Source organism: Strix aluco, chromosome 3, assembly GCF_031877795.1.
Source record: "Strix aluco isolate bStrAlu1 chromosome 3, bStrAlu1.hap1, whole genome shotgun sequence".
Taxonomy (NCBI): domain Eukaryota; kingdom Metazoa; phylum Chordata; class Aves; order Strigiformes; family Strigidae; genus Strix; species Strix aluco.
The window spans coordinates 59,158,547-59,170,918 of NC_133933.1; the positions used below are offsets into that span (position 1 = coordinate 59,158,547).

General features: G+C 40.9%; 1 protein-coding gene across 5 annotated transcripts in view; it reads left to right on the forward strand.

Moving 5' to 3' along the window:
• LOC141920991 (SAM and SH3 domain-containing protein 1-like) overlaps nt 1-12,372 on the forward strand; it is a 574,883-nt gene that overhangs the window by 500,239 nt on the left and 62,272 nt on the right. For all 5 annotated transcript variants that reach the window (XM_074818712.1, XM_074818713.1, XM_074818716.1 and 2 more), the window contains 2 exons: nt 10,045-10,095; nt 10,215-10,264. In XM_074818712.1, the coding sequence (XP_074674813.1) occupies nt 10,045-10,095; nt 10,215-10,264 (101 nt within the window). The remainder of the gene's footprint in view (nt 1-10,044; nt 10,096-10,214; nt 10,265-12,372) is intronic.

The following is a 12,372-nucleotide window of genomic DNA, read 5'->3' on the forward strand; positions in this document are numbered from 1 at the left end:
AATCCCATAGAGCATGGCTTCCATTTGCTGCACCGCCACTTGGGGCCATTACTGTTAACTACTCCATCTACGGCATAGAGTTTCTAGTCCAGTCTTACTTTAAAAAGTAAATAAAAAATGAAGAATATTTCTATCAGTAGTTATGTAGATTTCTATCATGAATGTGTAGAGGGCAATAATTACTTCTTAATATTAACAAACAAGGATGCTGCATATCTTCTTTGTAAATACACAGAATTGTGCCAAATGGTATAATGGCCTTCAATAATAATTTTTCCCTCTGATGGGAACAATCTTCAATGTCATCTTTGGGCCTAAAAAATACAATACAGTGCATCAGAGTTGATTTGAAATTTAGTTTGATAATAATCATCATGTGATGGCCAGTGATGAAGACTTAAGCAAGGATCTGGCCTGAAGCATCCATCAAATGTAGGCTTCCATTTCAAAGGTAAAAAGAGAATGGCTAATTTAAAAGTTTCTTTATCAAAGGCAGTTTTTATAGCAGGGAGGATGTATACATACAGACTAGCAATTTGTGGGCTAATCCTTTTTTGCATTAATATGGTTAATTTGTTTTCAGTTCTCTTGTTCAAGAAATTAATTTCTCCCTCACTTTCTAGGAGACTTTGAAGTTAGCATCCAACTATCAACCTTTGTGTCTCTTCCCTCACCCCCTCACATTCCTGGAGTGCGTTTATGCAGGTTGAGAGCAAGCAGTTCAGTGCCTAGCTCTAGGGAATGAATTCATATTATCCATCTTAATTTTCAGGTGTTCAGTTTCATATATCTACATAGTAAACAAAACTGGTTTGATTTCAAGTTAAATGTTGATTCTGCTTTTTAAATGGTTATAAAAGTCAGATTTAAAAATACATATAACTTTTCCCAGTATGACCAGTTTCCTTCTTGCTTCAAGTGTGCCTTCTTAAAAAGGATCCTGAAAGAAACTGTTTCTTCAGAATGAGTTTATTGTAATAAAAAATGTTATTGAAGAGTCAGTTCCCCATATGCTGACACAAGTTTGCTTGATAGCAAGTTTTTTATAAACCTTTTCTCATCTGTATTCCTGCTGTGTCCACTGTCAGAGTGGCTGAAATGAGGGTCAGACCCCACCAGCCTTCCACATTTATAAGTCGTGAAATATGAAGCGTATCTTCTCACGAAATAATGAACATAGTCTCTAAGGGGGAACTAAACTGGATTAAAAACATTAAACTGAAAGTGCAAATCAGCAGACAAGGCCTACCGAGTCTAAAACACTGAGAATGGATGGATTGAAAGCTAGGGCTGCAAGGCCTTCTGCTGATGAAGACCTGAGTCCAGAATGTCTGCGTTTTTGAGCTTGCAGCTATTGATAGTTTTAACCTCTGAAAGAAGAAGAAAGAGGTACACTTTTACTGTTGGTTAGAAAACAAAAAAGTTTTAATTATTTTTGCGTGAAAGGATGCAACAGGAAGCTGAATTTCTTCATGGAAAGATGACAAGACCGGTAAATGTGCATGTGGGCACAGCCTCATGATAAGACTACTTACCAGGGATGTGGGATAATGTGGCTCAGGTACTGGCTCAGGTCAACTCTGTTACGTGGTTCTGTTGCTTCTTTTTCCTGTTTTTTACTGGATTCTTTCGTGTCTCTAAAAATTTAAAAGAAAAATCCATTTCCTGAGCAGTAGCAGTAAAACTTTCAGAAATTTATGCTGGGTGCAAGGAAGTCTTAAATCTGGTAGATTTTCTTGAATTAAATAAAGGCTTTAGTCCTGTTCTGAAAGGTTTGATTTCATGTTTAACAGAAAACACAGAGTAGGTATATGTGCCTCTATACATACAGACTTTTTAAAATTGGAAACTTGGATATAGGTGCAGATTTTCCCAGAGGCTTATTAAGCTAAGAGGAGGTCATGAGCTCTGAAGAGCATGGCCTGATAGCAGCAACAGGCAGCCTGGGGTGGTGTCAGATTTCTCACAAATTGGTGCTTTTTTTTCCACTGCCCACGATGCTGTTGAGTTCTGAATTTTGGTTTTCCCCACCACAGCTAAAAGATCCAACAGAAGGAATTGGATCTCTTTCCCATGTATTTGGTTTTTGGTTTGAGTCTCTGTAATGTGAGGTGTCTCAAGTAAAAGAAATGGAGAGAACTATCTAATTTTACTGCCATAGCTAATCTGCATATTACAATGACTGTAATGATGGAAGTTTCTGACATAAAATCATTGCAGGTTATCAGCTTGACATAAATTAGAAAAAAAAAGCTAAAAAGTAGGAGGAAAGTTTTAAACTAAAATATCCTTTGTTTTCTACTAGATAATTTTCAAAACTTTTTTGATCTGTCTCCTTTTTAACACGTTAAAACAAATTACTGCTTTCCCAGAATGAAATTAATGGAAAGTTGGTGGATTTTTTTTCCCTGAAATGAGGGACTTCATTGCTGATACTCCATGAATCTGTGGTGGTAAAAAATGAACCCTTTATGGATTTCTTAATGAGCAGTGCTTTCTTCTGATTTACCTACTCCTAAATTTCACCAGGGTTTCTAAGGCCTTAGTAACTCAGTCAGCTGTAGTTTGTGTTTTCTGCTACAGATCATCTGAATAATTCACTGGTAACTTATTGTTTGGTACAACATAAAGTGAAAACAACATAGAGTTTTAAAATGTTAACTAGCACAATAAATGATGATGCGAAAAGAAGTATACTTGCAAAAATTCATCAATGTTACAGTAACAACCCATTTCACAAGAATCCCTGAGCCTTGAGTGTATTGATTGATTCAGCACGAAAGCTTCCATTCATTTGCAGTATAGATCATCTGAAATTTCATGTGCTGGAGGCATGGATATTGATGTGTAAGTGCACAAATATAGTATCAATACAAATAAGACATACAGTGGACTTGTGTTAGCCTATATTTCTTTCCATGGTACATCTGAAAGGATTTGTTGCACTGCTGTAGAAGTTGGAGGCATTGGTCTTAGCCTGGGCTTCCCCTTCTTTTTCCTTGCCACTTTACAAAAAGAAGATACATCTTTTGTTGTTCTTGAAAGTATTGAAGAGAAATTGAGAACATGGCAAATAAGCTTAATACAAACATAGTACAGCTTTGTGTACATGAAAATAAAAAATTGGTAAGATCTGAAAAGTGTTTCACAGAGGGAAGTGGAGAACATCACTGACCCTGAGGAACGGATATCCTGAATTTGAATAGCACATAAAAGCAGGTCAGGACTATCAATATTCAGAAGGAAGTTTGGCATACTCTGCCATGGCTTTCAAGGCGAGGAGCTGCTCGTGATTGTTTTCGTCTTACTGGTGATGCTGTGAGTGCTTCACTTCAAAACCACTCAAAATTCCTGGCCCCATAGTTACAGGAAAGCAAGGTGCAGGGTGGTGGTGGGGATGTGTTGTTCACAGAGGTGCTGACTTCCTAACTACTTGAGGGTATTTGTTCAGGTGGTGACTGAGCCCGAGGTACCTGCATGCTGCCATAGCATGCTGTCATTGACAGAGGGGCAGCAGCTGGTTGTGCTTGGCTGACCAGACTGTTCCTACCCCAAAGTACACTGTAACAAATGCTGTTTGCTTGTTTATTCATTTATTTGCTCCCTTGCTTGTGTCATGTTCCTACAGGCCAAAACCCTCTCCCTGGGGGAAGTGGTGACTCTTCCCTGGGCCCCTTGTCAGCTCCTGCACAAGAAGGGCCCCTTGCTTTGGGCAGTGTCCCGTTGGGCTTTGCCTCACACCTCCCTCACCAGTGTCACGTCCTGAGCTCTCTCCGACTTCACATTTAACCATTCCTCGTGTGGTTGGTTTGGTTTTTTTCATCCCTGTGAAACAATACAGCTCTTCCTAATGCCACAAACACCCGTGCTTATCTTAAAGTCTTCCCTGGAAACCCACATCTTTCACTGTGTTTTCCATCATTATTTCTCCTCACAGAAGTTCTTTTTGGCCTTACCTGTACAATAAAAGTTGATGTTGACAGACCTGAGGAGTTTTAGGTGAAGATGGCAGTTCTTACTCATTCTGTTGATACCAGCAAGAGCTCTAGTATAGATGCAGTATGCCAGCACAAGAGCACTTTACTATTTTACCATTTAGGTAATGGGTGTAAAATACATCAATCAAAAGACCTGCTGTGTCCCAATAGCATATATATACCTTTATATTAATATGTTTTTAGCACAGAGACAGCTACCATAGTTCTAGCCTTGTTTCATCTTGTTTGGGAAATTGATCAGAAGGTGTATTTGATTTCCCCACTGCAGAATGCTGTGTTCCTGTATTGACTTTCCTTTCTCTTGAAGCCCGTTGCTGTTGCTTTTTGTCTTTGTGCTGTAATTTAGCTGGGTTCCGCCTCTATTTCTTACAAGTGGATTTATGAGTTAAAGTGGATTTATGAGTTAGCACTGCCTTCCTTTTCATTCTTACAGGGCTTTACAAAAGCTGCAGTTTCTTTGTAATTGATAATAAATTATGTTTTCCAAAATCATTGTGGAATGTTTTTCAGCCCCTGTGGCTTCCAGCCTTAGTGTTGAATGCAATATATTTGAGATGGACAAAAAAACCTTCTGGTTTTATTGTTGGCAGAGGGGAGTATGTCAAACGCTTCCCCCCGTGACGTGTTACATTCGGTAGATTCCAGCATTTGCGTCAAGCTGAGAGGTATGATTTTTCTTCCCTACCTAATACTAAAAGCAGACCTGTGAGTGCTGTAGCAGCTTGTTCTCTCTGAAGCTGCACTTCATCAGTAGTTAATCTAAGTGTTTACCTATGTCTGCACTGCTGTATGAAGCACTGAGACACTTGGACTATTATTTCACATGTACAAGTATTTGTTTGAAATCCTGTTTGTTTTTAAACCATTCCTCCTGCATAGCTCATTTTCTTGATTAAGAGTTTTGCTGCTGCTGCAGGATGTTATCATTTAGCATGTGTCGGCTCTGGCTCTAACGTGCAAGAGTAATGGAGCAAAAAGCCTTTGCTCTGTGCTGAAATAGCTAAGGGGATGGTCTGCAGGTTGTGGTTTGAGACTCAAAATGGGACGTACTAATCTGTACCACCAGAAATTTACTGAGCTGGTTAATTCCCTCAAACACTTTCTGAGGTGGTTGTCACAGGGGTAGGTCTCTTCTAGTTCTTTCTTCTGACCTGTGACCTATAGCTAGTGACTTGCAGACAGTTTCTATTACCTGTGTACCTGCACTGTCTCTGCAAAGGGGCTTCTCTTCACCTTCTCCAGAACCTCTTGCAGAGGCTGAAATATGGTGTGTGGTGGAAGACCCCAGGCAGAACGATTGTTCTCAAAGTAAAATAAAGTCTTAGGGACCTTCAGTGCTCTGGCCATCTTTCAGATGTAGCTTTGTTTAATCATTTCAGAAGCTAGACTAGAAGGTGCAGTGTGTGTTTGGAGCAAACAGGGAAAATGCTTGGGGGAAGAGACTGGCAGAATTTTCTCACAGAAGTTTTCTGTTGTAGGTGCCTTATTTACACCTGCTGAAATGGTTTCATAATATTATTTATACATTTATGAGCATTTGAGCCATCTCCTTTTCCACTGATTATGTCGCTGAATTTTCCGAGCACTCATCTGGGTCTCACTTTGCACAGTTGCTGTCTGCACAGTGAGATTAATCCTGTCTTGGCATCTGCAGAGGAGTGTTTAAATTTATGATTCAAATGGATACAGCTTCTGTGGCAGAAACTGTGAAGAGGTTGATGAATTTCTAATTAGAAGGGATTCATTCAATGAATATAATTTCCTAAACTAAGATGTGGGGAGCACAGATGAAGCTGAATGTTTAGGTAATTAACATATAGGCATTCTCCCTAGAATGTGTGAGTCTTACCCTGGGTAACCAGGTTTCCTTTTGGATGCTTTTCTCTACCACGCTTGTGTATTTCAGGAGCAGAACAGCAATGCCTTCAGATAAGCAGAGAGATACCCCTTATCTGTTATGTCACATACAGAACAACTGAACTGAAGTTATCACGGGAGAAAAAGTCCCTTATGAATTCAAAACCTGCGTTCCAGTCAGGAAATGGGTTTCCAGCTTCTTCCCCGTGTGTTTTGTGCTTTGTACTTTCTTCCAATATGTGTTTTTCAGGCTTAGCTCATAAATGGTTGTAAAACTGTTTTCAGGCTTTTTACGAGGAAGGTAGTATATAAAACCAAAATCACAATGTTTAGAAGCCTGCAATAATTTGCAAAGAAAATGTAACCAAATGCGTGCTCCGTGATTTATGGTGATCAAAGTAAGCAGAAAAGCTACCTGTGAAGAAAGCTTTTTTTTCTTGAGCCCTGAGGTGAACAACTTAAGCCTTGAAGTATAAGCCACAAATCCTGCTTGTTAAGCTTACAACACGCTTTTTCTTTCAAAATGAGAGATTTGTGAAAAGCAATTCACCGATTCGCACTTCTGCACCAGAGCTCCCAAGCCTCACCAGTCCAGCTCCGCAGTGGCTTTCTGCAGCACCCGCAGTACAGAAGGGTTGGTGATACCAGGCAGTGCCTGGGCAGCGCGACGCCTGGGACCTTCCCTTCCTCTAGCTGCTGGATCACCACTTTGGCCAGCACCTCGGGGCCTTGTCCTGCAGCCATCTTCTTGATGGCATTGGCTTGGGGTGAACGAGGAGACAGAAAGGAAACAGGACTGCTAAGAATATGGCTTTAAAGCTGAGAGAACAAAATGTTTCTGCAAGTTGAGATTGTTTTAAATCAGCTGTAGGTGACTTGATGGAGGAGTCCCTAGGTTAAATTCAGTGGGCTTCACTCTACAGGATATTAACATTACTGATTTTTAACAGCTTCCTCTGGCTTTATTATCAGTATTTGAGATTCTGTGCTGCGCTAACCTTGGACCTTGAGGGTAGCTGGACAAGCTGGTGCTAAGCCCCATTTGCCCTCCCTCTCGTGTGTGCCTTCAGGGTTGGATACAATTTATGAATATCTCCATTTCTACAGAATCTTCAGATCTTAGTTGCTGTGATTTAACAGTGTATTGAACGTGTGCAGTATGCACAAACAGTGTCTGGGTACAGGACAGGTGGCTTAGGCAGGGCCCCTTAAATCCGGAAACCGTGCAAGTAAATCAGGCACTTTTGGGAAATGCTGAATTTAATCACATAGCTTAAGGAGTCTGCACCTGATTGGGTACTTTCTCAGATCGTTGGGTTCCTTGCACCAACACTGCGTAGTCTATAGGTGGTGTGAATGTCTGGTACACCTCAGACAAGCTTTATGCGCACATGTGGAGCGCAGTTACCTGGGGCAGCAGACTGCTAGGACAGAAATACCTACCGCTCTGATGCCTGTTCTGTCTAGACCGGAGTCCTGGAAATGCAGGCTAGGGATATCTGTTATTGCAGCCGCTGTTTCTATAAAACCAAGCTCTCCTGTTTCATTTTTAAGGTTTGGTTCAGAAGGGTGAAAGATGTACTTTCATGAAACTAATCTTTGAAAATATTTTTTGAAAAGATGTTATAGCATACTTGAGAGCATGCCAACGGTACAACATTTGCTCAGCCTTCTAGAATTAGCCCTTAGTATAAAAGGCTCTGATCCTGCTGGATTAAAGTCAACACAACCTGTGGATTTTAATGTGAGGTTTAATAGCTTTTAACCTAAATAAATAGAATTGCTCAAGGCTGATAAAAATTCTGTGATCTGTGATGTAGATCTGTGCCAGAAGTTCAGTCGAGAGTAGTATTTTCCTTTGGTTTCTTGTCTAAATAGTAACAGGAAAAATATCATTATGCAGGAAAGGTAGGTAAGAAGGACTATCAGGTGTTTTGCGAAGTAGAGCTTTAGAGGAGGGAGAGGAGAGTTGTCCTTGCTTCTGTCCTCCACAGTCTTGATCCTATAAAACTGCTCCTGTTCTAACAGGGTGGGCTTGACAGTAAATGAGAAAAAAGAAAGCAAATACAGTCAGGCTTTTTTAGGATTTTGTTACATGGGATGCAGCTGACTATTCAACCTGAATAGTTTTAGGCTGAAAGTAGTACCTTTCTATCTAATTGCAATCTCAGGGTACAACTTCATGAGCAACTGTTCAGGCAAGCCTCTGTAAAGCCTTGGGAACCCAGATAGCGTCCTGTAAATGATAGTTTACAAAAACCAGCATATTTTTTAAAAAAACACTTGCAGCAAGCAGCTTTTTAAGGCAACAGATAAACCATCAGGATGTCGGGATCTAATGCTGTGTTGGGGACACAGTGGGTTCTCCTGACTGGCATACTGAAACTTTAAGATTGGTATAGCTGATAAAATGCTACTTTTTTCATCTGTGCAGCAGTGTGTGGACAAACGAGATGCCCATGAATGGGAACTGTTTGGACCATGGGTCTTGTCTTTCCCTCCTTTCCTGCGGACTGGTAGGCAGGGGTGGGAGAGTGCTTGAGGAGGATTTGCAGCAATGTGCCTGCAGTCTTTGCCAGATGCAAAACTTACTCAGTTTCCATTTTGACAGAGCTAATGGAGAAAGAGAGGGATGCCTGGTGCCAAATAGCTAATTTCGCTTTCCTGATCTGTGAACATCTGTGGAATTTCCCTGGGCTAGGTCCAGGTTCTACTTGAGTAGAGGACTCCTGTTGGATGCCAGGAAGTGAGTGTGGTCACCTTTTCATGCTGACTTCCACTCAAGGACTTAATTTCCCTTTTGGTGCTATAAAATCAGCAAAAGCAGATACGCAGACCATGCATGGTCAGGCAAAATCCCCTAGTTGGGCAGTGACCTTGCATCAGCCTCATTTACTAGCACACATGTGGCCGTGAGCCGTCCTGTGCTGCCATGGCCAGCAATGCAAGCTGACTCAGTCATGTGATGGCAGAGTAGGCTTCTCTCTAGATCTTGTGAACTTTCTGGGTGGGCTGATCCAACACCACTTCATGGCAATCAGTGGCAATTTCCTGTTTAGTATTAAAAGGCTGCATTTCCAGAAAATAGTGTCTGGTTTTCTTTTTCTGTACTAAATCTTAAGAACATTTTGCACCCTTTCTGTAAACAAAGGGCATAGGAAGTACAATTTCACAGAGATAAGAGATTTACATCTAGGCTGAGGAATGCATGAACAAAAAGACCTCCAGTATTGAGAAATAAATCCACATACTTTTTTAATTTTTTTGGAGCGTGTATACTACTGTGGTTGCTTACTCAGCTATGATGCCCTTTTGGTTACACTACTCACTTTGCAATAACTTCACTAGGGGTAGGACTGGCTGAGAATGAAATAACCATAAGTAGGTTCCCCCATGGTTTCACACACAGATGGACCAGCGAAGAGTAGTTCTCAGTACTGACAACTATAATTTCTTCCTCCATTCTAATTGGAGTTTTCCCACTGACTTGAGCTAGAGTCATTAATAGTACGTGCCTTTTAGGCAGCTGGCTTGCAATCTTAAATTAGATACCACCAGTGGGACTTGTCTCATCTAACTTGAGGCAGCTGAAACCTGTTGGGTGAGTTCTGTAAGAGTTCCTGTCTCTCTCCATCAACTGCAAAGGGAGCCTGGATGACTGAGTCCTGGAGTAGATGGTTATATCCTAAATATTTGAAGAAAGGTGATTTGAAGTCTATCCTGTTGACACATTTCTGTGCAAGAAACTGGCCTTGCTGAAATATATTGGAATCCTCTCAGTATTTCTAGCTTAGAGAACGCTCTTTTAATGCCAGATTTTCCCTGTATATTCTTCCTGAAGGTAAATTTTGGGCAGTTGCACTAGAACTTGCCTGACAAATTGTGTGATGACCTAATGGAAGTAACACATTGCTCTTTCTATTTTGTTTTGAATTACTTCTGTCTGGCAATTTTCTCTTCTTCTATATTCTCCAGTGATAAGGATGAAATTAGCTGTTTTACTGGAGTATTTCAGAACTTATCCTGAAAGTGGTTCCTCTGCAGAGGCTGATGTTTCCCATTTGAATGGTTTTGAGGTAGTCCTAGGTTCTGTTACCCTGTTTCTTCTTCCCTCCCCCCACCCCCTCCTTCAGATTTCTTCTTCCTGGTGTTTGGATATTACATTAGCCTGACATTTGTTCTGTTTTAGGAGAAACCTGATACCAGCCCCACATCTCTACAGCTGCGATCCCAGATTGAGGTAAGCACTGATTTTGATAATCCATTTTTATTTGTTTGTTCTTTAATTTGATATTCTACATAAATTGGGCAAAGGCTGCTCTTGTGTCTGCTCTTACTGCTATGTGTCTTCTCTTGCAGGAGTCACTTGGTCTCAGCAGCACCGCATCAACACCTGACACTGAAAGAAAGTAAGTGAACACACAGGAGGTGAGAAAAGAGGGAGGGGGAATTTGGTATGTTTTCTTTTTCCTTGGAGTTAATTACTTTTAGACTGTAGTGGTATTTCAAGATTTCAGATCCAGCTGCTATTAATGAAACCCATTTTGAAACCTGCTCCTTCTCTTGTTCTCTTTTGGCATTTTATTATTTTGCTTTTTAGATAAAGGGTGGGTTATCTTTTCTCCCCTCTGTGAGCACTTGGGGTGTACATACACCAAGATGACTGGTATTCATTTTTGACAAACATCATTGATTTCACATTCTCTGGAAATTAAACCGGCTTAAAAAAATAACTTTCTGTGACTAGACCTAAATGCAGGCAAAAAGATAGGTGAAGGGAAGGGAGAGTTGCAAACTTAAATCACTTTTCTTTTCCTGTGCACTCCTGGGTTTGTAACTGCTCTTGAAGAAGGTGCCAAGGGAATGAAGTATTTAAAACCAAGTTAAAAGGAGCTTTAATTTTAGCAGTCCTTAATAAAAACCTCTCTGTGAGGACTAAGAGGGTTTCTGTTTACTGTCACCTCCTGCTGTAATATGTGTGCTTTTTCTCTGTGCCTCCTTCCTTTGATCCCAAGATCTTGGATCCCTGCTGCTAAGGCTAACGTGCATCAGTGCATGAAGACAACTGACACTGTATTTCCAATTACCTGCACTTCGTGGGGTAGTGCCAGCTGGACTGGTTCGTAGGGAGTACATGGAATCCAGTTGTGATGTGACGCACCTTTGTAAAGTTTTACAGTCCCACATTTAAATATCTTCTAGTGATTCAATGCTGGGTGGTAATAGGAAGGTTGTAAGAAATTGCCACCCTTGCTTTTGCTGGTTCAACAGAAGGAGTGTCAGTCCCAGAGGGAGCTGTGGTGGATGCAGGGTATGGGACTCGCCTAAGCACTGGCCACATAGAAGTGAGCTGTACAGTAGGGAACAGCTGCTTAGGAGCTTCCAGTGGGATCGTCTGAAAGCTGGTTTGTGCTAAAGATCTTGGAAAGCGATAAGTTATCTTTTAGAGGTGCCTTGTCTATCTTAATCTCTCAGAGAGAAAGCAGTGATGGTTTGCTTGAGGTAGATGCTCATTTTCAAAACAGCTTAAGACAGATGAGGTGAATTTTGCCTTGGATACCATCACTGCCTCCATGTTACATGCTGTTAACAGAGAAAGCCTAGAAGGCTTAGAGTTTAAAAGTGGTGCTTCAGATATTGAAACGTGGAAAAGTTTTCTGCAGGGATACTGCCCTGTCTAACATTATAATGAAAGCAGAAGTGCCGAGTGGATGGGAACATTATGAGAACTGTAGTCTAGGAAGTAAGCCTCCAAGGATATCCTGTAATCATACTACTTTTCTCTCAGTCTCAAAGCACTTTCCCCATGGGTATCATCATCCCACCTCAGGTAATGATGAGATAAAGATCTCACAGGAGGACAGTGCAAAACTGGGAATAAACTCCTCTTGCAAGTTCTAGCCAGCTTCCTAAATTGTGTCTCTGTGTAGGTGTTGTACCGCAAATAACTGAGAAGACAGTATCTTCAAAAACATCTTCTGAGTGATTCTATTCTGAGAGAGCCTATTTACTTCACTAAAAGGAAATTAACCTTGTTATCTTAGTTCAGTTGTAAGGGACCTGTGATTTTTGTGGACCTTTCAAGAATGGAAGTGTCCTGTGTGAGCATTTGTCTGTCAGTTGAAGGGCGTACATGATTAACCTGATCAGGTATATGAAACTGGCGCAGGGCAGGTTGTATCAAATATTTGCGCAATAAGAAACAAGGCAACATGATGCATGCTAGTTGGGCAAGGTGTTGAAAATAATAAATTTTATCTACTCAATACCATAAAGATTATTCAAAACCAAAATTATATGGGCCTGTGCCTATTGGTGACAGCCTGCCACATCAATGCTTGTTTCATCCCTCTAGCTTGGAGGGCTGAATTGTCATGGGAACACCTCTTCCAGGGAGGCAGAGTTTATAAAATTGATCTGCAGGAAAATGACCACTTCAAGTCCATCGAATACATCTGTACTTGCTACTAACATGCTGAATTTAATGTTTCTTAGGGGAGGACAGCATGTTGGCCCT